General features: G+C 41.0%; 2 protein-coding genes and 2 pseudogenes across 4 annotated transcripts in view; 3 read left to right on the forward strand and 1 right to left on the reverse strand.

Annotated features, from left to right (window-relative positions):
* The first annotated feature begins 1,091 nt into the window (after positions 1-1,091).
* LOC104923783 (uncharacterized) lies at positions 1,092-6,204 on the forward strand (annotated as a pseudogene).
* A 10,960-nt stretch (positions 6,205-17,164) lies between these two features.
* On the forward strand, positions 17,165-19,861 carry tubb2b (tubulin, beta 2b). The gene is made up of 4 exons (XM_027276758.1): positions 17,165-17,321; positions 18,189-18,297; positions 18,398-18,508; positions 18,597-19,861. Exons 1-4 carry the CDS (start codon positions 17,265-17,267, stop codon positions 19,658-19,660), a joined length of 1,341 nt encoding a protein of 446 aa, XP_027132559.1. The 5' UTR covers positions 17,165-17,264; the 3' UTR covers positions 19,661-19,861.
* The window catches only part of bcl2l16 (BCL2 like 16), an 11,533-nt gene continuing 3,341 nt past the window's right edge, over positions 19,772-27,963 (reverse strand). For 2 of the 3 annotated variants that reach the window (XM_027276769.1, XM_027276773.1), the window contains exon 3: positions 26,768-26,853. In XM_027276769.1, coding sequence (XP_027132570.1) covers positions 26,803-26,853 — 51 coding nt within the window. In that variant the 3' untranslated portion in view covers positions 26,768-26,802. Of the gene's footprint in view, positions 20,779-26,767; positions 26,854-27,963 lie in introns of those variants that run through there. The other variant, XM_010736971.3, reaches the window with a different exon arrangement.
* LOC113745243 (tubulin beta-1 chain-like) lies at positions 23,369-25,772 on the forward strand (annotated as a pseudogene).

Raw genomic sequence — 27,963 nt, forward strand, 5'->3', positions numbered from 1 at the left:
TAGAAGCAGATTTGGGGTAAGTGTCATCAAGTCATGATGATCAGGAAAACATTCGCTGGATTTGCGGGGAACATATGCGTGCATTAAGGGCCTTGGGATACAGTGTTTAATGGTGAGCTAATGAGATCCATGTGCTTTTGAAGTCTTCTGTTTGTCTGTGTTTAATTCGGGTTTCAACTTGTTAAAACCGCCAGCAACTGTAAAATGATTAAGGAAGGAGTCAGTTCTTCACGGGTGTAGAGTTTACCACAACCTGTTTGACGGCACTTGGACATTCCTTCACTCGTCTGCTTTCTGTTTACACGCTTTCTGTCTGCTGGTCGTTCATTTCCTCATTACTCACTTGTTGGTATAAGATACTTATCTATATCCCAATGTGGTAACCTGAAGCCAAAAAGTACACCTTGTTATTATCTGAGGATTCATTCACAAAAACAAAACAAAGAAATACCAAGGAAGAGAGCTCCTTGTTATCACATGCTTGATTTCCTTGTTTATCTGCGGCTTGCTATGTCTTACTAAGAAATTATAGAGACAATGACTAAAAGGTTCAAACAAAATTCTGCAGAAGAATCACTGATTAGATTTAGATCATGGAAAATGAACTTACTTCACGGCCGGTTTTTGCTATGGGCAATGTGGGCGACCGCCCAGGGCGCAATCTATGTGAGGGTGCACGAGCCAAAAAAACGAGCAAAAAAAACTCTCCAGTTATCTACAGCGCCTCATTTCCACGCCAAGTTAGTGGAGTGGGCGCCCTCATTGTCACGTCAACTTCCTGCTGAGAGTCATACAGGTTGTGTGTGTGTCAGAAGAGGCAAGGTGGAGGGGGGTGAGGGGCAGACTGATCCCAGGCGGCAGGCCACACAACACAAACTGCTTCCAAATAAATTGTATTTCATTCATAGAATTAATATAGACCCATATACCTACATGTAATTAATTGGGTTATGTGAAAAATGAAAACGCCCAGGGGGTATATGTAGCCAGGACCACCTCTGACTTACTTTCTGTAGGAGAGGTGCCACAGTGAAATAATTACAGACAAGGGCTGGATGTCTGTCTCCTCCTACTTACAGATGAGGGGGGGAGAGGTCGGACTCATGCATATAAGTATCAGCTTCAAGACACTAAAGGCACCACATCTTTACAGGACATCTCTCCAGACCTTAGGAAAACACCTTGAACTAGGTAAGTGGCAGAGATCACTGCAGTCACAGGACCTCAGCTTTATGTCTGAGCACCTGGATGATGCTTTTACAGAATATTTGTGAATTTGTAATAATTGCCTGTGTTTTATTTGATTTCAGCCGTCATATTCAGAGGCACAATGGCAGGTTAGTGAACTGTTTGTTGAGAAATTATAAAGGCATCATCACTGAAGAGATTTGTATTATCCCAGGACAGGATTCATGCTGTCTACATCCACAATGTTTGAACATGCCAAGCATCTGTAATTGCACAAGATGTGTTTCCTCTGAGCGCTAAAAGCTCATCAATTGATAATGTTTTCCTATCTACAGATGCAAGTTTTCAACAGGTGTTCCTGGAAGCCCACAATGCCTACAGGGCAAAGCACAGCACACCACCGATGACCCTGAACAGCGAGCTGAGTGCTACAGCTCAGAAATGGGCCGATCACCTGCTGGCAAACATGACCATGATGCACAGTGAAACAAAGGATGGAGAGAACATCTTCAATAAGTCCAGTTCAGCTACCCTCAATCTAACAGGTGGATTATAGACCCAACATTTTAAAAAGTCATTCTTTTTTTCGCAGTCACATCTCTCAAAGTTCCACTTCCATCCATATGACATGTTTATATCATGTTCATTTTATGCATTTTTTTTTTATTTTCCTTCGTTATTTCTTTTTAGGGAAAGAAGCTGTAGATTCGTGGTACAGTGAGATCAAGGATTACAACTGGAGCAGTCCTGGATTCACCGGCAATACTGGTAAAACTTCCAAGGATAGATGTGTTGCTCCGTCACAGTTGTCACATTAGTGGACAGATAACTTAGGGTTTTTATTGACTTTGTGTCTGTCGTTTCATTTAGCTTTAGATGTAGTATACAGAATTTTGAGTTGATGCAACCATGGAAGGACTTTGACCTTACTACACTGCTGTGTCATTTCCTGCAGGTCATTTTACTCAGGTGGTGTGGAAAGACAGCACTGAACTGGGCGTGGGAAGGCTACGAATGGAAATACAGTCTTTGTGGTTGGGCCGTACCGGCAGCTGGCAACATAAGCAACGAGGGATACTTCGAGAAGAACGTGCTCCCACTAGGTAACTACCACCACCCCTTTACATGTTTTATCTGCAGAAGTCAAACTTCAGTTTGCAACTGAAGAAAAAAACAAAAGTGTCTGTTTGGTTCAGATATGAGAAATTCATTGCCCAAACATGTTGTCAACGCAGGAGTAATAGCGCCTTCAGCTAGTTTTAGTTTCAAGTTATGATTTTGTCCAAATTAGCAAGATGTCACAAAGATGTGCATTTAACATAACGTTATAGGCAAAGAAGACAATTTTCAAGGCCATTATTCCGAGTTGCATGTTGGAATCGTCAAACATCTTCTCATGCTTTAGCTTCATCAGTTGAACACTACCATACCTCACTTATTTACTTTCACTTTCCAGCTAAAGGCTGTGCATTTTATCGTGGCAGAGAGGTGGATGGAGCCCAAAGAAATGTGCACACTGCTGTAGTGACCTGGACCCTCCCTGCAACCTCCAGCCCACAACGTTTAAATCCTCTGTGTTGTAAAGAATTTTAAAAACATCAAATAAAAGTTTGTTCTCGAAACTGTGCCGATTCAGAGTTTTTTTCAGTGTGTTGAGGTGCATATAAAGTTTGTAAATCAATGTGGCTTGGTGTTTCCAGTTTATGTTACAGAGTCTGTCTCATCTATGGTATATATACATTATACTATATATATATATATATATATATATATATATATCTATTATTATATATATATATATATATATTATATTATATAATATATATATATTCAGATTTGAGTAAAAGGATTCTTCATGACTACTCTCATTTTAGCTGCTCATTTTTTATGAGCAATCAGTGCTGAGCAATATTCACCTGATTATCAAGCACATATCACTGATTCACACCATTTAAATAGATCAACAATGCAGGTTAAATTAAAGACCTGAACACTTTATTGTAAGATGTGGATGCCTCATTAGGGAAAAGTGTATCTTTCTATAACTTATTTAAGATGTCTATAAATCTTAAAGGACTTTAGTCACAAACTCTTTAGACTCTGCAGTCAACACTGAAAAACAACCTGACAACCTGAAAAATGTTTTAAGACCATTCACTGGTTTGTTTTGCACTGGTTTTATAGTGTAACATTTTGCATTAAAACTGAAATGCAGAGTTTATAAATCAACAACTACATTACAAATAGTTAACTTTAGAAAGAATCTCTCTTTATCCGCCATGAGTTTCTAATGCGTTTACTGTTTTTGTGAAAATATAATCCATAAAGTACCACTAGGCGGCAGCAAACATAACAGAAAGTGCTTCTTTGCTCTGCATGTTATAGCCTGCAGAATTTTTCCACTGATATATATGACTCATCAATTCATTGAAAATGTAATAAAATTAAAAATCCTTATTTTACTTTTATACTATAGCATGTGCAGTATTTATGAGTTGAAAACAACAGTGTGTAAAACTATGTATGTTTGTGATTCGGTGCCTTCAGTTTCAGAGTGTAATCCCACTGTGGTAAATATAGACAGCTGTACACGTGTATTTGTTATAATTATATTATTTGCTTGAATTCCATTCCATTTGTGCTCAAGACTGCATTGTATGCCTGTCACCACACAGGGAAGGGAAGTGAATTTGCAGTCATGCAAAGATGCAGCATATCAGAGGACGTCGGAGAGACAGGAATGGAATGAATGAATTCTCTGTCTGCTGGTTTTGCCTAATGTCCACTGTCCAGGATTTAGAAGAGGGATGGTGATACGAGGTAAACATGTCCATCATGAACGTGTCACAGGGTTGATCACGACAACAGTCACGTGTCCTGTTAGGATGAAACTCCCCATCTTTTCCAGCCATGCATGCACTGAGAGGGTTGCGGAGTGACAGTAACATGCAAACTGATCATGTGATCATATCTGGATGTGATCACCTTAGCCCTGAATATGTAAAGGTCACCATAAAGTATTCTAATAGCACTCACAAAATTATTACAGATAAATGCTGGGTGTCTGTCTCCTCCTACTTACAGATGAGGGGGGAGAGGTCGGACTCATGCATATAAGTATCAGCTTCAAGACACTAAAGGCACCACATCTTTACAGGACATCTCTCCAGACCTTAGGAAAACACCTTGAACTAGGTAAGTGGCAGAGATCACTGCAGTCACAGGACCTCAGCTTTATGTCTGAGCACCTGGATGATGCTTTTACAGAATATTTGTGAATTTGTAATAATTGCCTGTGTTTTATTTGATTTCAGCCGTCATATTCAGAGGCACAATGGCAGGTTAGTGAACTGTTTGTTGAGGAATTATAAAGGCATCATCACTGAAGAGATTTGTATTATCCCAGGACAGGATTCATCCTGTCTACATCCACAATGTTTGAACATGCCAAGCATCTGTAATTGCACAAGATGTGTTTCCTCTGAGCGCTAAAAGCTCATCAATTGATAATGTTTTCCTATCTACAGATGCAAGTTTTCAACAGGTGTTCCTGGAAGCCCACAATGCCTACAGGGCAAAGCACAGCACACCACCGATGACCCTGAACAGCGAGCTGAGTGCTACAGCTCAGAAATGGGCCGATCACCTGCTGGCAAACATGACCATGATGCACAGTGAAACAAAGGATGGAGAGAACATCTTCAATAAGTCCAGTTCAGCTACCCTCAATCTAACAGGTGGATTATAGACCCAACATTTTAAAAAGTCATTCTTTTTTTCGCAGTCACATCTCTCAAAGTTCCACTTCCATCCATATGACATGTTTATATCATGTTCATTTTATGCATTTTTTTTTTATTTCTCCTTCGTTATTTCTTTTTAGGGAAAGAAGCTGTAGATTCGTGGTACAGTGAGATCAAGGATTACAACTGGAGCAGTCCTGGATTCACCGGCAATACTGGTAAAACTTCCAAAGGATAGATGTGTTGCTCCGTCACAGTTAGTCACATTTAGTGGGACAGATAACTTAGGGTTTTTATTGACTTTGTGTCTGTCGTTTCATTTAGCTTTAGATGTAGGTATACAGAATTTTGAAGTTGATGCAACACTGGAAGAGACTTTGACCTTACTACACTGCTGTGTCATTTCCTGCAGGTCATTTTACTCAGGTGGTGTGGAAAGACAGCACTGAACTGGGCGTGGGAATGGCTACGAATGGAAATACAGTCTTTGTGGTTGGGCAGTACCGGCCAGCTGGCAACATAAGCAACGAGGGATACTTCGAGAAGAACGTGCTCCCACTAGGTAACATACAACCACACCTTTACATGTTTTATCTGCAGAAGTCAAACTTCAAGTTTGCAACTGAAGAAAAAAAAGTGTCTGTTTGGTTCAGATATTGAGAACTTCATTGCCCAAACATGTTGTCAATGCAGGATAATTGCGCCTTCAAGCTATGTTTTAGTTTCAAGTTATGATTTTGTCCAAATTAGCAAGATGTCACAAAGATGTGCATTTAACATAACGTTATAGACAAAGAAGACAATTTTCAAGGCCATTATTCCGAGTTGCATGTTGGAATCGTCAAACATCTTCTCATGCTTTAGCTTCATCAGTTGAACACTACCATACCTCACTTATTTACTTTCACTTTCCAGGATAAAGGCTGTGCATTTTATAGCTGGCAGAGAGGTGGATGGAGCCCAAAGAAAATGTGCACACTGCTGTAGATGACCTGGACCCTCCCTGCAACCTCCAGCCCACAACTGTTAAATCCTCTGTGTTGTAAAGAATTTAAAGAAAACATCAAATAAAAGGGGCGGTCAGTAGCGTAGTGGGTTAAGCGGCCGCCCCGTGTGTAAGAGGCTATAGTCCTCGCTGCAGCTGGCCCCGGCTCGAATCCTGCATCAGGCGGCCACTAACTGCATGTCACTCCCACTCTCTCTGCCCCTTGCTTCCTGTCTATCTTCAGATGTACTATCATAAAAGGCCAAACAAAAATCTTTAAAAAAAAACAAAAAACATCAAATAAAAGAGTTTTTTCAGTGTGTTGAGGCTCAAGTTTGTAAATCAGTGTGGCATTGGTGTTTCCAGTTTATCTATGGTATTAATGGTAGATGATATATATATATATATTCAGATCTGAGTAAAAAGATTCTTCGTGACTACTCTCATTTTAGCTGCTGCTCATTTTTTATGAGCAATATTCACCTGATTATCAAGCACACATCACTGATTCACACCATTTGAATAGATCCACTGTGCAGGTTAAATTAAAGACCTGAACACATGTGGATGCCTCATTAGGGATCTGTTTATTACTGTGCATTAAAATTGTGTAAGGTTGCTCTTACTCTTAGAAGTAACAATAAATACTTTGTATGCATGCATGAAAAGTTAAGACTTGGTCTCAGCTCCTAAATTCTTTTATGTTAGCTGGATGTTGTAGACAGGACTGAATATAGCTTGCTTCAGGGAGCTGTGATGGGTGGAGATGGACACTGAAACACACTGTGGAGCCTTTTTCTGTGTCGTGGGCCTAATTCAGAGAAACACCAGGTGCTGAGAAGATGTCCACATGACTTGTCTGCACTCTTACACTCACACACACACACTTAAATTGAAGGTATGTTCTTTTTTTATTTACTAAGACAAGGGCTAAAGGTCATGTATAAAACAGTTTCTCACATCAGAGGGGATAGTGGGGTTAGATAAATAGGGCTGGCAGCTGGAAAGCTAATTCAAATGAAACTCTATGTGAAGCCAGTGTAGGTTCGCCTGAACAGCTGTCGAGCCAGAGTGTCTCTTCCTTGTGTAGAAAAAAAATCTTACCTGCTGTATCTCTCACATCTCTAGATGAGGGCATAATATATTATATTAGCTGAACTGTGAACTACAAGAATTCTGGTTAAGTTTGAAAAATAATGAATAACAGAAGAGAAAATACAAATAACTGAGCTTAATTTTTAGGTCAAGTGACATCGAAAGATTTTACATATCATTTGAATTGGTAACTGTATCTTTCTATAACTTATTTAAGATGTTTAGAAATCTTAATGGAGTCACAAACTGCAAACAAAGACACAGCAAAAAAAAGATAAAAGATTTTTTACGACCATTGACTGTTTTGGACTGGTTTTACAGTGTAACATTTTGCAGAATTTATAAATCAACAACTACATAACAAATAGTTAACTTTAGAAAGAACCTCTCTTTATCCACCTTGAGCTACTGCTGCATTTACTGTCTATGTGGAAAACATCCAAAAAGTACCACTAGGTAGCAGCAAACACAACAGAATTTGCTCTGTTGAAAAAAAGAGGACCTGCACAAATGAGGAAGTGGATTCACAAAACAAACAACCTAAATTCATGTTTTATATTTAGTGTTATAATTCCATTGACATCTATGATCATATCATTTGTGATTTCATAAAATTATAAGTCTTATCTTACTTTTATACTCCAGTATATACACAATTTGTGATTTAAAGAACAGTATGTAGTTTTTTTTGGTGACTCCAGCTTAAGAGTGTAATACCACTGTGGTAAATATGGACAGCTGTATACATGTATTTGTCATGATTGCAGTACTTATGATCAAAAAATTATTTCACCAAGCTCTCACCAATCACAGAGAGTTGAGGTGGAGCAGCCTGAGGACATCAGAGGGAAAACCAGAAAACATTTTCTCCATAAAATATGATCCAGTTTCACCAAAATCTGTGAAATAGTTGGTGGTGTGTGACTCAGCACTGTAAAGTGTTACATACTTCTCACTGGTGATTGTGCACAAAGTTACATAGCACAAAAGGTGTACAGGTGTACAGGGTTCAGAGTGGTAATGACAGAGAAACCATTCCCCTGATTAGAAGTCAGTGTATTATCAACATGATTTAAAATCTGTTACATAATGTTGCTTTAATTCCACATTTTTCCCACAAACTTACTCGAAATTTTTGCACAGAAATGTCATTAGTATCAATTTAGCATTAAAAAACAAGGAAAAGTAAACATCCTAAATATGCCATGCCAATGAACATTTCAGAATTATTTTTATTTTACATCAGAATAGGAATAATATTGTTAAATCAATTATATCTCAAACAGATCTGATGATGTGTAAGCATTCTTTTTGCATACTGTGAAGGGAACACAGGGAAGGGAAGTGAAATCATGCAAAGATGAAGCGGACGTTGGAGAGATAGGAATGAATGAATTCTCTGTGTGCTGGTTTTGCCTAATGTCCACTGTCCAGGAATTAGAAGTGGGATGGTGTACGAGGTAAACCCGTTCATCATGAACACGTCACAGCTCACAGTCTTTTCCAGCCATGCATGCATTGAGAGGGTTGCTGGGTGACAGAACCATCAGTGAGTCCTGAATATGTAAAGGTCACCATAAAGTATCCTACAATCATTCACAGACTATTTGCCTTGTCACCCATCAACCCCTGTGTTGGGCAAACATGAAGTGCCCCCTTGTGGCTGTGTGTTCTCACAAATGTAACTTTTATTTAGCTCAACTGACAACAACAAGGAAACTTGTCTTTCTTTCTTTCTTTCTTTCTTTCTTTGAGGTTTATCCATCATGCTGCTTTTATTTGCTTTTTATTTGAATAGAGGATGAATGGAGGATGAATCCAGTATTGAACAATGTACAGGCAGTTCCTCTGTGGTGTGGGTTTGACTTTTGTGTCAGCACCTGTTCAGGATTTTGGATGCATGCATTCCATCCGGGCAGGATTAATGTGTTGAGTAAATCTTAACAATATAGTATTGGGAGTATTGGTAAGAATTTATGTCAGTGACATTTTACAAAACACAAAAAAAGTCAAACTTAAAAGCTGAAATCTAACATTAATAACAGATATACCTATAAGTGCCATAATAGTGACACTTCGTTGTAATTTTTGTAACAAACTTGGTCCACTGAACAAATCAACCTCACAGTCACATGTTCACATGTACATGTGAATTAAATACACAATTTACATCAGAAAACAAGTTTTCTACAGCCATGCTAGCAGCTCTGTTATCCTGTACTCACATTAGCATGCTAACAAAATCACAGTGACAATGCTAGCATGCTGATATCTAGCAAATAAGTTCATGTTAACCATGTTCACCAATTACTTTAACGTGTTAGCATGATAATTAGCATTTAACACATAGTATGCTGAGAGTAGAGTGTCTTTGAAATCGCTATATTTTGTCATGAACAAGGATTTGATACATTCACACTTGATGACTTGACCTGATGAAAAGTGAAGGCGTCACCAAAGTTCTATACACAACGTAGGGGAAGATGAATGTCTGAACCAAACGTCATGACAGCCCATTCACACAGTGGTTGAGATATTTCAGTCTGGACTGTTGGACAGACACTAGTCACACTAGCATGGCTAACAACAACTAAAAGACATTGAGAAACAGCACATCTACCAAACAAACTAAACACGCAACTACTGTATGATAATCCAGAGTTCAGGTTGCTTTCTAATGTTAATCAGTTAATCAGACTGTTAGTGCCAGAGAAGAGACTAAAAGCCTGAGACTTATGCTAGATCCAGTTAGAACCATCACGTGATATCAGTGAGTAGGCCAAGGACCCAAATATACCCAAATATAACCATCTAATACTATAAGTGTGTTGCGCTGTGAGATTTAAACACCAGAATAGTTTAGTTTGTGCACGCTGCATGTTGAATAATCTTCCTTTGTTTAGGTACTAACAGAGCAGAGGAGTAGTTTAAGGCAACCGAGATGGGTGCGTGAACTGCTTTTTCACAATGATGTTTTCGCATCATAAAAAGCTGCCTTGGTTATGTCGCTGATGAGGCTTTCAGAGGCAAAGTATCTGAATTTCCTGACAACAGTGTTGTTAGTGCAGAGACAGTGACTCAAATTGTGAAATCATTTCCTGTCTGAATTTTTTGTCTCTGTTTCAAAAACCACATTTCCCATGCACTCTGTTTTTTCCCAGTCCCTCCCCTCTGCTCTACATGATGGAAGTGATTTTTCAGCCCTCGGCTGCCAGGAACTCTGCAGTGCAGTCCTAACGTCATAGAGCCGATCTGTCTTTCTGCTGATAACATTTTGGTAATGAATATGATGTGATTTATAGCCAGTGTAAGCTCATCTCTAAAACAGATTATGTCAGTACACTCAGAAAGTCCACTGAAGAACCCAGATTGACACCCACAATCACGTCCCAGAGATGACATGACAGTATAACATACAGTAGTATTAGACCCTCCCCCAGTGCAGCCAGCTGGGAACTGCAGCAGCAGCCCCCTAACATTATGTTGTATTTTTTGTAACCTAATATCCTGTGTTAGCAGGGTGGGCGGATGCATTGTGGACTTCCCCTGCATCATGCAAACCATCATGCTCAGTACACTGTGGGGCTGTGGCTGTGCATACCCTGCTGGTGACTGTCTGGCTGTATTAGCATCAAATGGACTTCCTGACTCAAGTCTCTGGAGAGCAGCCAAACAGAGAGTGCACTCTTAAAGACACAGTGAACGATAGAGGGAAATCAATAGAGACTCCATTTTCAAAAGCAGTACACTTCAAATATGTATTTATTTGGCTAATACAGCTTTAATTATAAATATGGGAGAATGTATGCCTTGCATATTGCTCCACCTCTGTATTGTAGTTTGTTTAGATTTGTCAACCGGAGGCTCTAATATGTACTCTGCTCTACATACGTGTGTAATTACAGAAGTGGTGATGTTGAGTTTTTTATGTTTTGTGTAACAGATATGCTATTGAGGTCACAAAGGCCTTAACTTCACTTTTTTAGACTGCAGATAATATTAATGCAGATACTCCACTCTGCCTTTGGATATACAGAGAAAGAATGTACAAATAAAATGTGTTCTTTTAGCCTTCTCACCTATTTTATGTAGTTTATTTTAAGAACATAATGGTCATTCTATTATCCATAGATAGTGACGGGTCAAAAATCGGTCAGCTGTGATGTCAGAGACCAAGTCCAAATTCTGCTTCAATCAGTCAAATTGTATACGTTTTCAAGAAGAGATGCAGGATTCATCAAGGTTGGCTGTAGATGAGCTTTATTATCTTCACAGACAAACAAAGCCCGAGTCTCCCCAATATGATCCAGTCTGATCCCCCAGTCTGTCCCCAAACTCCTTTTATACCCTCAAATGCTATACACGCATGGCATAAAATCAGCCCATTTTTTATCTTCCATCTATGATATAATGGTGCAACTCTCAGGTCAGGTGCCTCTGTGGATTTTTTCCTCCTTAACGGCATCTAAATTTTTCAGGCCATATCACCCTGTCGTTTTGCTATGCCTGTTTTCACACACAGTTTGACCTGCGCCACTCCTGCACAGTCAGGCCTTGTGCCTCTCTTGCAGCATGATTCACAGGCTGCAGGCCTCACTACACTACCCTCACTATGCCTCTCTCCTTTGCTGACCTTCTTTCAAGATGACATCATTAAAGGCCTTAGTCGTGCGCCTTGCAAATGTTTCTTTTTCTTCATAAATGAATACATTTTTATATTACCATAGCCAAACAATTTCCATATGATATTTATGTTAAAATTAATAGGAGAACCTACATTTTAATACTTTTAAATGTCATTTAAAGATGACTTTAACACCGATCTGCTGATGATGTGTGCTGCTCTGCTAAGTTAGTTAGCTTTAACAGGAGTTTGGCTCTCTCTGTTATGATTGAGTTTAGCTACTGCCTCATTTAGTTATGTGGAATAACAAATGACATTACATTAATGAATTACAAAAATTAGTTCCTGAAAATGGATATTTTTTAAAATTACAAATACCAGAGTAAAATAAATACATTTAGTTTTTGCTAAAGCTAGCGCCCCAGTTAGTGTATATAAGTGTCTTGCTTTAGCTTTCAGAGAGCAACATAGGGCAGTCTTTCTGTTCTGAGGTATAGTTACAAATAATAATTCACTGAAATTATTTCTATGGTATATTATTTTTGGGAGGTAAAAGTAAAAAAAAAGGACCAATGTGTTAGCCTTATGTGGTTCAGCTTTATAGGGCAGCATTGGTTATAGGCTAATGAAGTGTTTAAGTAGGCTAGCTTATGTAGCAGTTAGATGTAGCCTACAGCTAACTGCTAACTGCTCCACATCTACTGTTTCAAAAAATCAGCTATCAGTGGCCTAAATCCAAACACCAGTATCATGCTTCAATCATACATCTCTGTGAAAAGTCTATTCAGTCTGCTTCTTTCCCAGCCGTGTCATTGTATTCTCTTGTCTCCTACAGAACAAGCTCAGGGTGTAACCTGCAGTCAGACAAACACAGTTTGTCCTAACGCACTTTGATCGAGTCTAATGTGTGTCTTCGGCCTCAAAGTGTTGTGGTTTGTAGCAGAATGTGAGACCGGCTGAATACTGCTGCAGGGGAAGTCAGTAACCTGATCTGAGAGTGAATCAGTGGTTCTCTCTGCAGACATACTGTACACGAGGCCAGCTGTTCTTGTCTAACACCTGTCCACCCCAATTACCCATTCCCCACAATATCTATACAACACAATCAGTCTCTGCTCTCTGCTGCATTATTTTCTTCAAAATGTGTCTGTCTGTGATTTTCCTTCTTGCATAATGATTCTAGATGATTATGCACTTTGTGTTCTTGATTATGATATGTAAAATAAAAATATACTTAGATCCTTTTGTTATTGGTTGAAAAAAAAGCTATTGATTCATTTGTTTAGTGTTCTGGCATAGGGTGGGGGAGGTTTCTTTGTTCTGCCACCAGAAGAGAGCATGACCACAAGGCACTTATCAGTCACATTTATTCTGCAGTATATCATTGTTATTGTTACATGCTACTCTATATTAGTCTATAGTATAGCATATAGTTCTATCCTGCGATAACATTCATTCAACCTATGTACACACCTTTTCTAATCACTTTCTGCATTTCATTTCATTCAGCTGCTCTGTGCAATGACAGAGTAAAAAAATATTGGAATAATTTACTCTAATCTAATGATGTGAAGCTAAAAACCCATGAAGTGTGCAATTTTTCACATTTAAAGTAGTGTTACAACATAAGTGAAAATTCGAATTATCTTTTTGGGTTACTCGATTATGCAGATTACAAAAACACATATCACCTCTGGTGATATCTATAGCCTTGCAGATTTGTAACAGCATTGAAAAGTGGCATTTAAAAACATTTTCCACAAACAATATGCCACAAATGATGTACTGAATGATCTAAAGAACACTACCAACAGTTTTATTTGGATCTACTTTATATTTAAGAAATAGAAATAAAATTCTGTTTAACAGCATCTGTTCAGGTTTTCCTAAGTGCACATATTTTATTACATCAGTGACTTCACATGTAATCTAGTTAAAACCTCTGAGCAGGACTGATGAGGGTGTGTCCATCCCATCTGTTTCCTTTTCATAATATTGATCTGGCTGCTGGGGGCTGAGTGCTGAATGCTGCAGTGTCCTGAGAGATGCTGAGTCATGGCGAGCAGCATTGGTTCAACAGGGCTTCACAGAGACACGCACTGTGAGTATGTGTACTATAAGCACACTGTGGCGAGTGCTACATTGTGAGGTAACATACTCATATAAAAGCATTAAACAGCAATATCTCCTCCCAGTGCACTGAAAGGTTTTTTCATGCATTAAGCTCCAGCTGACCTGCTCAAGCTGTCACCACAAACCACTCAAAGCATGCACTCCATCCGCCCAAAGAAAGAGATCAATGAATAATTGATCTGTTATAGCACAAAGGCAACAGACTGAGGAGGAACAAAACTGACGGAGATCAAAGACAGTATAGTCCTGAGGCTGTCTGTAACAGACACACATACTGTCCAACTTACTTACATGTTACACAGTACGGCCAAGTTATCTAGTCGATGTTTGTGGGACTGCAACCAGGACTTACTATGGAAATACTGATTTAAAGAGACCAAATCCCAGCAGAAGAACCCATGCAGCCAACCAAAACACGCCCTACTGCTGAGGATTGTTGAATTGCTCTTAGTGTATTTAGATTTATTTAGCTACTTGTCTAAAACAAGAGTCCACAGCCATGCTAGCAGCTCTGTGAGCTGAGCAGTGAGCAGTGCTCTTAGATAAATGCTAATATCAGGATGCTAACATGACCACAATGACAATGCTCATTTTTAGGAGCTATGATTGTTATGACCATTTTACTTTAGCTGAAGCTGATGGGAATGTCAATATGTTTGCATGTTGACTGGACACATTTTTGACTTGAGGGTGGCATTAGATGAAGCACTAGAGGATTAGATTAGAATGGGGGGGAGGGGAAGATGAATGTGTGTCCCAAGTGCCATGACAATGCATCCAAACCTCATGATGCTGATGGAGGAAAAGTCAGACCATCATCAAATTCTTTAGAATTTATGTGGTAGACCATGAACTACTAAGTGTCATGACAATCTAGAGCTGCTGAGCTATTTAGTGTGATCAAAAACCATGCTGCTATCCTTCAAAATATCACAACAGTATGTGTGTAATTGTACGATGTTGTATGGTGTGATAAATGACATGACCTGTGTGTCCTCCATCGAAAGATTATATCCACGTTATTAAAACTGAAAGAGGCAGACTTTAATATAAGACATAGATTGTCTTTAAAGATAATAAAAACACATTTGATACACGTTGTCATGTCGACAAAAGTATGTGTGTGGTTTTGGTTGTGTTTGGGTTGGCCATGTAGTGTAAATCAGAAGCAGTGGATAAATGTCAAAATTATCCTTTGATATCATATTACCACGAAAGGGCCAAGTCAAAGGCTTCAGCAGCTACACTCAGCAAAATGATTACACGTCCATACTGACTTTAGGAATTACTTAAGGACTTTCGCACTTGTTTGAATGTACACATCCTTTCTCAGGCTCTGATGACATCGTTGCACCCCCGGAGCTCATGGGGCATTCAGTAACCTCAGCAGTCTGGGGATATGAAGCTTGGTCCTCAGCTGAAGAATCTCCAGAAACACTGTATCTGTTGCTATACCTGATAATTAAATATCGGCTGTCGTAGGGTTCTAACTTGTTGCTTTCCTGTTTCAGGATGATTTAGCTAAATGGTCAAAAAGCATAAGGGACTTATTAGAATATAAGGTGCCAGAGCCGAACATCATGGGTCAGTTTGCTCAAATGTCTGCAGGACAACTAAATACATTTTGCCCCACCGTTTAAGCAAGCGCACCTAAAAACAGGGGCCAACAGAGATAGGAGCAGTGCTACAGTACGAGTGAGATTTGCTTGTAATCTGACGAGTTATAGTTTGGGATTTTTCATTAGTTCTTATTTGTATTTCATTTTTAAGTTCAGTTTAGTTTCTGTTGGTTTCCAGAGTGTGATCATTTAAGTTTTTATTGTTACATTTAGTTTTAGTTTAGTTATCGTTGGTTTCCGTATTACATACTAATATTTAGTTACTAAGCTTGATTGTCTGGATTCTGGAGCAGAGAGGAATCTTCTGTGTCAGAACACAATGCACACACAGTAGAGACTATGTGTGTGACCTACATACTGTATGATATGATAAGCCCGTCACTAGTGCACCAACATGCAGGCCCAGGCTGAGTGAATATGAATTCTATCTCCATTTAATGAGACACATTCTATGAATTAATATGCATACACTCCCAGAAAGCGTGCTAGTCTGCACAAGAACTAATCTACATAAAAATGTATGGCATGCATATATACTGTGCTAAAGCCTGACTAGGTGCTGGGAAAGCATATTATATAAAGCCCTGTACTAATACACAGAAGTCCACAACACCCACTGGGAAAGCCTAATCGTCATGGCGACAACCACCTGGGAGTGATGCCCCCACCCCACTCAGTCTTTAGAGACATGGCTGTGGCAACTGTACCATGCAGGAGCGCTGGCGTCACAGCCACATTCTCGCCTGGCATTCAGATTAACTATTAATACGCTCATCTGCCCTCATTCCACAACTCTGCATTACAGCATGTGGACAGACATGCAGTGTCTCTGCCAGCCTCTCTACATTAGAACCACTGAGGCTGATTTCTAATATTTCTATTCATATTTTATTCATCTTCACAACCGACCATGAATCTGCAAGATGCACTGTGTGAGCTGAATAAAAGCCTCCTTTCAGACACACATGATCATCTTTCAGGGCACTGCAGACTCTCTTCTCCCTTTTTTGATAAGCTTACAGGCCTACTGTTCACACAAAAAATGTAAATATTCCTCAGTATTACAATTATTTTCTTTATTTTGACGCAATTCCACCCCAATCTGAATCCAGTGAGACTTTCTCAATATATGATGTAATTGTCTACAGGCTAGTGGTTTTTAATCATGCATCATCAAGGCCAAGAATGCAGCATTTCATCCCCAAACTGCACATCAGTTCATTCCCACAAACTGTACAGTCAACTCATAAGTGAAATTAGCTGTTTGTCGTGCTTAGCTGGAATGAAAAGCTTGTGGACCCTTTGGCCTAATGAGGCACATGACCGAAAATCAGTGTTGTAGCCACACCAGTGCTGCGACAGTTCCGCTAGTGAAACCTCTGCTAAACTGGACTATTGTACTATGTCAGCCACGTGGACTGTGGCTAACTAACAGTGAATTAGGTAACTGTTTTATAACGATCACGTCAAATCAAAATGTTTCATTATATCGGCCAAATCAAACGTTTTTCTGTCTCTAACGGACGCTGACATGCGGCTCATAAATGCAGAATAAAATCTGTTGTCAGTGTCGCATTTCTATTCCGCCATCATGAGGGAAGTAGGCCAACGTCTACAGATTACACGTTAGTCACACGTTTTAGATGAACTTGATTGGCAGACGGATTAGACCAATCACGGATAAGACTGGGAACATTCGATTGGTCTATATTTGTGTCTGTAAGGGAGGTTTGGACGAATGAACCAATAGGCATTCGAGCTGAGGAGCGAAGGGCGGGTTCACTTGGACTATAAAGGTGGGAGTCGATCCGTTGTGCGCGCACATAAAGAAAAACGAAGTCATTCATCGAAAGGTCTCGTCTACCTCCAAAGTAAAAATGAGGGAAATTGTGCATCTTCAGGCTGGCCAGTGCGGAAACCAGATTGGTGCTAAGGTTAGTAACATTTTATTTGTTTTTGAGCACTACATTGAATCGTTTTGTTTCAGAAACACCGTGTTCTTTGGCCTCGCTGCCGGTGCTTTGTGCCCATACGCGTCCCAGAAACCACACCCTGGGAATATCAGGGTGTCCTACTTTAAAATACATGGCTTTGAACGTTTGATTTAAACGTCATGACTATTTAATTTATCTTTCTGACCACAATGCGTCGAATTATGGGCGAAAAAAAACAGTTAAAATGTATTTGTTTAAAAAAAAAATCTGCATTATGTTATTTAGCTAGTTCCTCTGTCGTAGTAGACAACTGAGAACGTCATAATGATATGAATTTAAACATTACTCAGGGGATTTCTAATTGAGAAATATCTCAACAACCCCATTGTTTCTTCAGCAAACGTTACTGCAATGCGAAAAAAACGGAAGTGACATTTGTTCGCTAGAAAAAAAAACGACATTAATCTTCTGACGCAGCGTTAAATTAAAATATACATATTAAAATACGTCAACGTTACAAAGTGTTCTGGATCATTGGTATAAACTGATTTTTGTAACGGTTCCCGGCTCGCGAGGCCCAACTGGGCAGTGGTTTTTCTTTTTTCTAACCGCGCCGGCTTCTGCCTCAAGTAGGCGGGGTTGGCGGTTAGTGACGTAGCAAGGCATTTTCAAACTATAAGTCATGAGTCGGCAGCCAATAGGGGGTCAGGCCGCGCGCGCCGAAGCCAGTACGGCGGGAAATGGTTTCAACCGTCTGATGGCCTCGCTAATTAAAACATGAAACTACATAAAACGACGATTAATACACTGTAAATGCAATAAACTAATTTTATGTTGGTTAGTAAATATTTGATTACTTTTTTACAGTTTTGGGAGGTGATCAGTGATGAGCACGGTATTGACCCAACTGGTACTTATCATGGTGACAGTGACCTGCAGCTGGACAGGATCAATGTCTACTACAATGAAGCCTCAGGTAAGTCTAGAGCAGCCCTGATTTTTGTTCACAAACTCTGGAGCTTTTTTTTTTTTTCCCTCTCTCCCATCGTCCCTGACATCTGGTCTGCTCTCTATAGGCGGTAAATACGTGCCCCGTGCAGTGCTGGTTGATCTGGAGCCAGGCACCATGGACTCAGTGAGGTCCGGTCCTTTCGGCCAGGTCTTCAGGCCAGACAACTTTGTTTTCGGTAAAAATTGAATTGTCCAGAAATGTTCAGACACTACTCATCATGTGCCCGAGTGCTGTAAAGCTTAATGTTGATTCTTGCCTTACAGGTCAGAGTGGTGCTGGCAACAACTGGGCCAAGGGTCACTACACTGAGGGTGCAGAGCTGGTGGACTCTGTCCTGGATGTGGTGAGGAAGGAGGCAGAGAGCTGCGACTGCCTGCAGGGCTTCCAGCTCACACACTCGCTCGGTGGCGGTACCGGCTCTGGTATGGGCACCCTGCTCATTAGCAAGATTCGCGAAGAGTACCCCGACCGTATCATGAACACCTTCAGCGTGGTGCCTTCCCCAAAAGTGTCAGACACAGTAGTTGAGCCCTACAACGCCACACTATCAGTCCACCAGCTTGTAGAAAACACAGACGAGACCTACTGCATCGACAATGAGGCCCTGTATGACATCTGCTTCCGTACCCTTAAGCTCACAACCCCCTCATATGGTGACCTCAACCACTTGGTCTCTGCCACCATGAGTGGTGTCACTACCTGCCTCAGGTTCCCTGGACAGCTCAACGCTGATCTGAGGAAGCTGGCTGTAAACATGGTGCCATTCCCCCGTCTGCACTTCTTCATGCCAGGATTTGCTCCACTCACAAGCAGGGGCAGCCAGCAGTACAGATCACTCACCGTGCCAGAGCTCACCCAGCAGATGTTCGACTCAAAGAACATGATGGCCGCCTGCGACCCACGTCACGGCCGCTATCTGACAGTGGCTGCCATCTTCCGTGGCCGCATGTCCATGAAGGAGGTGGATGAGCAGATGCTTAATGTGCAGAACAAGAACAGCAGCTACTTTGTTGAATGGATCCCCAACAATGTCAAGACCGCTGTCTGTGACATTCCTCCCCGTGGCCTCAAGATGGCTGCCACCTTCATCGGCAACAGCACAGCCATCCAAGAGCTGTTCAAGCGCATCTCCGAGCAGTTCACAGCCATGTTCAGGCGCAAAGCTTTCCTCCACTGGTACACCGGCGAGGGTATGGATGAGATGGAGTTCACAGAGGCAGAGAGCAACATGAATGACCTGGTGTCTGAGTACCAGCAATACCAGGATGCCACTGCTGAGGAGGAGGGAGAGTTTGAGGAAGAGGAGGGTGAAGAGGAGCTGGCTTAAACGTACCTTTTACAAAGTTCTGCTGTTAAATCTTTGCCGTGAAATGTAACGTTCCAAGTCTTCTCCAGTTTTCAGTGTTCTGTCTGCTGTTCATGTTCTTCTGCATATTTGAAGTTTACCTAAACAGGTGTTCATAAAGTTCTTCACATTTGAAAGTCTGCCTTAAATGGTAATGTTAATAAAAGTTCTTCTGCATAATCAGTTTGCCTTCCTTGTGTTAAGTTACTTTATTTGATTTGGGTGACTCAATAGTTAGTTGAGCAGATGCACTGTACATAAAGTGCAGCTGCATTACTGGCATTCTTTGAGTGAGACTGAAATGGCTGTCAAATAGTAAAGGTAAATAAAACTACATGATGAGCATTTGTTTTAAATGGTGGTGACACAATGAACAGACGTGTCTTCAATAAAGGCATAAACCAGAATAACAGGTGATATCATTTTGCTCTTTAATCCAGGCTACATGGAGTTCACACCAAAATGGTTTAATACCAGATCAGAGTCCATACACTGCTGCACAAGTGGCTTTTTTTTTTTTGCCTGGAATGATTGAAATCCTCCAGATTCATACATTAACACCAGAACATTGATGCTGTTAATTCTGATGGGAGGGTTATTTTAAGGTCCAGTGTGTCAGATTTATGCCACCAGATGTACAGTGATAGAAATGGGATATAATGTATAATCACCTGAAAATAATTCTGTTTTACTACAGAATCAGCGGGTCATCTTCCACATGTCCACCATATTTCTGCAGTAGCCCAGAACTTATAAACCAAACACATGCTCTATAAGGGGCGTTTTCTTTTTTTTACACATTGTGCTTTCTCTTACATACTTGTAAGAAGAGGTTGAAGGTGAGGGTGGTTGCAATTAGTAACTACACTGCTGGATGTCATTAAATCCTACACACTGGTCCTCTACCAGTATTTCAGTATGGGAGCTCCCTGTTATAGTTTCCAGTCGTGATCACTAGGTGGCAGCCTCGGCTAAGCCATTCTTTTCCACAAGCAGTAGGTGAGAATGCTTATGGCCAGTGCCAACAGTGTCCAACAGCACACTCTCTTCACCTGGCTCTCCAAGCCCGGCTTCTCTCCAAAGCGTGTCACAAAACCGCTCTGTCAAAAACAAATACGTTTCAAATGAAGATTACATTTCAGTACAATACATGTACATGTCATGTACAAAGGGTACACCCAAGATCCCAATTAAACAGTTTTTGGGGAGCATCTTCCTTCCTTAAGTTAAGAGAACATTCACATCTCAATCATTTAGGAGAAAAAAGCAATATCTAGACAGAGCTGGTAGAAGGCAGAACGGTTATTTTTTATTTATTTTTATGAAAATATAGGTCAATCTTTGATACTTTTTATTTATTTTTATGAAAATATAGGTCAATCTTTGATACAACTTGGGGTTTAAAAGTCTCTAGAATCTAGTATTGTTAATGGTATTTTGTTTGATGTTGACATACAGCTTTCAAGACTGGATTAGTAACTAGTTAAAGCAGGCAAGTACCCAGGGCCCCACAACTTCACAAAGGTTCTCTGTCTTAGTTTGTGGTGGTTAAATTGATTTTAGATGTTAAAGTCAATTTACTAATGACAGAAGTAAAACAGCATGCAAGACGCACCGTGAAGAGGCACCGTCATAGACATATATACATAGACATATATACATAGACATATCATAGACATATATACATAGACACCGCATTGAGCGGGTTGGTCGTTGGTCGCGATACGTCAACGGGTCCGCCATATTGGACGTGGCAGATCTGCCGGTAAACTAATACAAGGAAATGGACTGAACTTCAATAAGGTGCCAGACGAACACATGGGTCAGTTGCTCAAATGTCTGCAGGACAACAAATACATTTTGCCCCACCGTTTAAGCAAGCGCACCTAAAAACAGGGGCCAACAGAGATAGGAGCAGTGCTACAGTACGAGTGAGATTTGCTTGTAATCTGACGAGTTATAGTTTGGGATTTTCATTAGTTCTTATTTGTATTTCATTTTTAAGTTCAGTTTAGTTTCTGTTGGTTTCCAGAGTGTGATCATTTAAGTTTTTATTGTTACATTTAGTTTTAGTTTAGTTATCGTTGGTTTCCGTATTACATACTAATATTTAGTTACTAAGCTTGATTGTCTGGATTCTGGAGCAGAGAGGAATCTTCTGTGTCAGAACACAATGCACACACAGTAGAGACTATGTGTGTGACCTACATACTGTAGGATATGATAAGCCCGTCACTAGTGCACCAACATGCAGCCCAGGCTGAGTGAATATGAATTCTATCTCCATTAATGAGACACATTCTAGGAATTAATATGCAACACTCCCAGAAAGCGTGCTAGTCTGCACAAGAACTAATCTACATAAAAATTGTATGGCATGCAATATACTGTGCAAAGCCTGACTAGGTGCTGGGAAGCTATTATATAAAGCCCTGTACTAATACACAGAAGTCCACAACACCCACTGGGAAAGCCTAATCGTCATGGCGACAACCACCTGGGAGTGATGCCCCCACCCCACTCGTCTTTAGAGACATGGCTGTGGCAACTGTACCATGCAGGAGCGCTGGCGTCACAGCCACATTCTCGCCTGGCATTCAGATTAACTATTAATACGCCATCTGGCCCTCATTCCACAACTCTGCATTACAGCATGTGGACAGACATGCAGTGTCTCTGCCAGCCTCTCTACATTAGAACCACTGAGGCTGATTTCTAATATTTCTATTCATATTTTATTCATCTTCACAACCGACCATGATCTGCAAGATGCACTGTGTGAGTGAATAAAAGCCCCTTTCAGACACACATGATCATCTTTCAGGGCACTGCAGACTCCTTCTCCCTTTTTTGATAAGCTTCAGGCTACTGTTCACACAAAAAGGTAAATATCCTCAGTATTACAATTATTTTCTTTATTTTGACGCAATTCCACCCCAATCTGAATCCAGTGAGACTTTCTCAATATAGGTAATTGTCTACAGGCTAGTGGTTTTATCTGCATCATCAAGGCCAAGAAGCAGCATTTCATCCCCAAACTGCACATCAGTTCATTCCCACAAACTGTACAGTAACTCATAAGTGAAATTAGCTGTTTTCGTGCTTAGCTGGAATGAAAAGCTTGTGGACCCTTTGGCCTAATGAGGCACATGACCGAAATCAGTGTTGTAGCCACACCAGTGCTGCGACAGTTCCGCTAGTGAAACCTCTGCTAAACTGGACTATTGTACTATGTCAGCCACGTGGACTGTGGCTAACTAACAGTGAATTAGGTAACTGTTTTATAACGATCACGTCAAATCAAAATGTTTCATTATATCGGCCAAATCAAACGTTTTTCTGTCTCTAACGGACGCTGACATGCGGCTCATAAATGCAGAATAAAATCTGTTGTCAGTGTCGCATTTCTATTCCGCCATCATGAGGGAAGTAGGCCAACGTCTACAGATTACACGTTAGTCACACGTTTTAGATGAACTTGATTGGCAGACGGATTAGACCAATCACGGATAAGACTGGGAACATTCGATTGGTCTATATTTGTGTCTGTAAGGGAGGTTTGGACGAATGAACCAATAGGCATTCGAGCTGAGGAGCGAAGGGCGGGTTCACTTGGACTATAAAGGTGGGAGTCGATCCGTTGTGCGCGCACATAAAAAAAACGAAGTCATTCATCGAAAGGTCTCGCCTACCTCCAAAGTAAAAATGAGGGAAATTGTGCATCTTCAGGCTGGCCAGTGCGGAAACCAGATTGGTGCTAAGGTTAGAACATTTTATTTGTTTTTGAGCACTACATTGAATCGTTTTGTTTCAGAAACACCGTGTCTTTGCTCTCGCTGCCGGTGCTTGTGCCCATACGCGTCCCAGAAACCACACCCTGGGAATATCAGGGTGTCCTACTTTAAATACATGGCTTTGAACGTTTGATTTAAACGTCATGACTATTTAATTTATCTTTCTGACCAATGCGTCCGAATTATGGGCGAAAAAAAAACAGTTAAAATGTATTTGTTTAAAAAAAAAATCTGCATTATGTTATTTAGCTAGTTTCCTGTCGTAGTAGCAACTGAGAACGTCATAATGATATGAATTTAAACATTACTCAGGGGATTTCTAATTGAGAATATCTCAACAACCCCATTGTTTCTTCAGCAAACGTTACTGCAATGCGAAAAAAAAGGAAGTGACATTTGTTCGCTAGAAAAAAAACGACATTAATCTTCTGACGCAGCGTTAAATTAAATATACATATTAAAATACGTCAACGTTACAAAGTGTTCTGGATCATTGGTATAAACTGATTTTTTAACGGTTCCCGGCCGCGAGGCCCAACTGGGCAGTGGTTTTTCTTTTTTCTAACCGCGCCGGCTTCTGCCTCAAGTAGGCGGGGTTGGCGGTTAGTGACGTAGCAAGGCATTTTCAAACTATAAGTCATGAGTCGGCAGCCAATAGGGGTCAGGCCGCGCGCGCCGAAGCCAGTACGGCGGGAAATGGTTTCAACCGTCTGATGGCCTCGCTAATTAAAACATGAAACTACATAAAACGACGATTAATACACTGTAAATGCAATAAACTAATTTTATGTTGGTTAGTAAATATTGATTACTTTTTTACAGTTTTGGGAGGTGATCAGTGATGAGCACGGTATTGACCCAACTGGTACTTATCATGGTGACAGTGACCTGCAGCTGGACAGGATCAAGTCTACTACAATGAAGCCTCAGGTAAGTCTAGAGCAGCCCTGATTTTGTTCACAAACTCTGGAGCTTTTTTTTTTTTTTTCCCTCTCTCCCATCGTCCCTGACATCTGGTCTGCTCTCTATAGGCGGTAAATACGGGCCCCGTGCAGTGCTGGTTGATCTGGAGCCAGGCACCATGGACTCAGTGAGGTCCGGTCCTTTCGGCCAGGTCTTCAGGCCAGACAACTTTGTTTTCGGTAAAAATTGAATTGTCCAGAAATGTTCAGACACTACTCATCATGTGCCCGAGTGCTGTAAAGCTTAATGTTGATTCTTGCCTTACAGGTCAGAGTGGTGCTGGCAACAACTGGGCCAAGGGTCACTACACTGAGGGTGCAGAGCTGGTGGACTCTGTCCTGGGATGTGGTGAGGAAGGAGGCAGAGAGCTGCGACTGCCTGCAGGGCTTCCAGCTCACACACTCGCCGGTGGCGGTACCGGCTCTGGTATGGGCACCCTGCCTTAGCAGCAAGATTCGCGAAGAGTACCCGACCGTATCATGAACACCTTCAGCGTGGTGCCTTCCCCAAAAGTGTCAGACACAGTAGTTGAGCCCTAAACGCCACACTATCAGCCACCAGCTTGTAGAAAACACAGACGAGACCTACTGCATCGACAATGAGGCCCTGTATGACATCTGCTTCCGTACCCTTAAGCTCACAACCCCCTCATATGGTGACCTCAACCACTTGGTCTCTGCCACCATGAGTGGTGTCACTACCTCCTGCCTCAGGTTCCCTGGACAGCTCAACGCTGATCTGAGGAAGCTGGCTGTAAACATGGTGCCATTCCCCCGTCTGCACTTCTTCATGCCAGGATTTGCTCCACTCACAACAGGGGCAGCCAGCAGTACAGATCACTCACCGTGCCAGAGCTCACCGCAGAGGTTGACTCAAAGAACATGATGGCCGCCTGCGACCCACGTCACGGCCGCTATCTGACAGTGGCTGCCATCTTCCGTGGCCGCATGTCCATGAAGGAGGTGGAGGAGCAGATGCTTAATGCAGAACAAGAACAGCAGCTACTTTGTTGAATGGATCCCCAACAATGTCAAGACCGCTGCTGTGACATTCCTCCCCGTGGCCTCAAGATGGCTGCCACCTTCATCGGCAACAGCACAGCCATCCAAGAGCTGTTCAAGCGCATCTCCGAGCAGTTCACAGCCATGTTCAGGCGCAAAGCTTTCCTCCACTGGTACACCGGCGAGGGTATGGATGAGATGGAGTTCACAGAGGCAGAGAGCAACATGATGACCTGGTGTCTGAGTACCAGCAATACCAGATGCCACTGCTGAGGAGGAGGGAGGTTTGAGGAAGAGGAGGGTGAAGAGGAGCTGGCTTAAACGTACCTTTTACAAAGTTCTGCTGTTAATCTTTTGCCGTGAAATGTAACGTTCCAAGTCTTCTCCAGTTTCAGTGTTCTGTCTGCTGTTCATGTTCTTCTGCATATTTGAAGTTTACCTAAACAGGTGTTCATAAATTCTTCACATTGAAAGTCTGCCTTAAATGGTAAGTTAATAAAGTTCTTCTGCATAATCAGTTGCCTTCCTTGTGTTAAGTTACTTTATTTGATTGGGTGACTCAATAGTTAGTTGAGCAGATGCACTGTACATAAAGTGCAGCTGCATTACTGGCATCTTTGAGTGAGACGAAATGGCTGTCAATAGTAAAGGTAAATAAAACTACATGATGAGCATTTGTTTTAAATGGTGGTGACACAATGAACGACGTGTCTTCAAAAAAGGCATAAACCAGAATAACAGGTGATATCATTTTGCTCTTTAATCCAGGCTACATGGAGTTCCACCAAAATGGTTTAATACCAGATCAGAGTCCATACACTGCTGCACAAGTGGCTTTTTTTTTTTTGCCTGGAATGATTGAAATCCTCCAGATTCGACATTAACACCAGAACATTGATGCTGTTAATTCTGATGGGAGGGTTATTTTAAGGTCCAGTGTGTCAGATTTATGCCACCAGATGTACAGTGATAGAAATGGGATATAATGTATAATCACCTGAAAAAATTCTGTTTTACTACAGAATCAGCGGGTCATCTTCCACATGTCCACCATTTTCTGCAGTAGCCCAGAACTTATAAACCAAACACATGCTCTATAAGGGGCGTTCTTTTTTTTTACACATTGTGCTTTCTCTTACATACTTGTAAGAAGAGGTTGAAGTGGAGGGTGGTTGCAATTAGTAACTACACTGCTGGATGTCATTAAATCCTACACACTGGTCCTCACCGTATTTCAGTATGGGAGCTCCCTGTATAGTTCCCAGTCGTGATCACTAGGTGGCAGCCCGGCTAAGCCATTCTTTTCCACAAGCAGAGGTGAGAATGCTTATGGCCAGTGCCAACAGTGTCCAACAGCACACTCTCTTCACTGGCTCTCCAAGCCCGGCTTCTCTCCAAAGCGTGTCACAAAACCGCTCTGTCAAAAACAAATACGTTTCAAATGAAGATTACATTTCAGTACAATACATGTACATGTCATGTACAAAGGGTACACCCAAGATCCCAATTAAACAGTTTTTGGGGAGCATCTTCCTTCCTTAAGTTAAGAGAACATTCACATCTCAATCATTTAGGAGAAAAAAGCAATATCTAGAGAAGAGCTGGTAGAAGGCAGAACGGTTATTTTTTTATTTATTTTTATGAAAATATAGGTCAACTTTGATACAACTTGGGGTTTAAAAGTCTCTAGAATCTAGTATTGTTAATGGTTTTTGTTGATGTGTTGACATACAGCTTCAAGGCTGGATTAGTAACTAGTTAAAGCAGCAATACCCAGGGCCCCACAACTTCACAAATTTCTCTGTCTTAGTTTGTGGTGGTTAAATTGATTTTAGATGTTAAAGTCAATTTACTAATGACAGGAAGTAACATACAGCATGTGAAAACAACTCTGAGAAAATGACCATACACACAATACATATTTAATTTAAAATTTAAGCTCATAGAGTTTACAAGAAGTGGGCTTTTACCATACTCTGATGAAAGATATTGGGGGGGGGGGGGGGGGGGGGGGGGGTGGGATAGAATTGTAGGAACATAAGATTTAGTATTTCTTGGAGCTTGACCCATATTAAGGGCTGAAAGTCAGGATAACTCAGGCTCACTGCTTCATTCTACTTCACGGTAGGACTGGTAAACTAATATTCGAATTTCGAATATTTATTCGAATATATAAAAAAATATGTATATTCGAACGTAAAAATGAATATTCGAATATTTACTATTTGCTCAGGGCAGCGCGGCGATTGATCTCCTCCTTGTGTCCCATGGTGCGTCCCTTACTGGACCTGTAGGCTAGCTATCTGCAGTCACGTGACACAACAAGGAAGCACCCCATCCCGCTCCCCACCTCAATGAAGAGCAGGCTACACACCAGTGATCCCGATGAGCAGTACTGTTTTGCATAAATTGCACTGAAGTTACACTAAATGTAACATGTTGAACATGACGCTTGGATTAGTTTGAAGACCGAAAATAAATCAGCGTTTGACTACCAACTGGTCGTTTTTCTTGACATTTGGGCATG

The sequence above is a fragment of the Larimichthys crocea genome, chromosome III (genome assembly GCF_000972845.2).
Source record: "Larimichthys crocea isolate SSNF chromosome III, L_crocea_2.0, whole genome shotgun sequence".
In the NCBI taxonomy this organism is placed as follows: Eukaryota; Metazoa; Chordata; class Actinopteri; family Sciaenidae; genus Larimichthys; species Larimichthys crocea.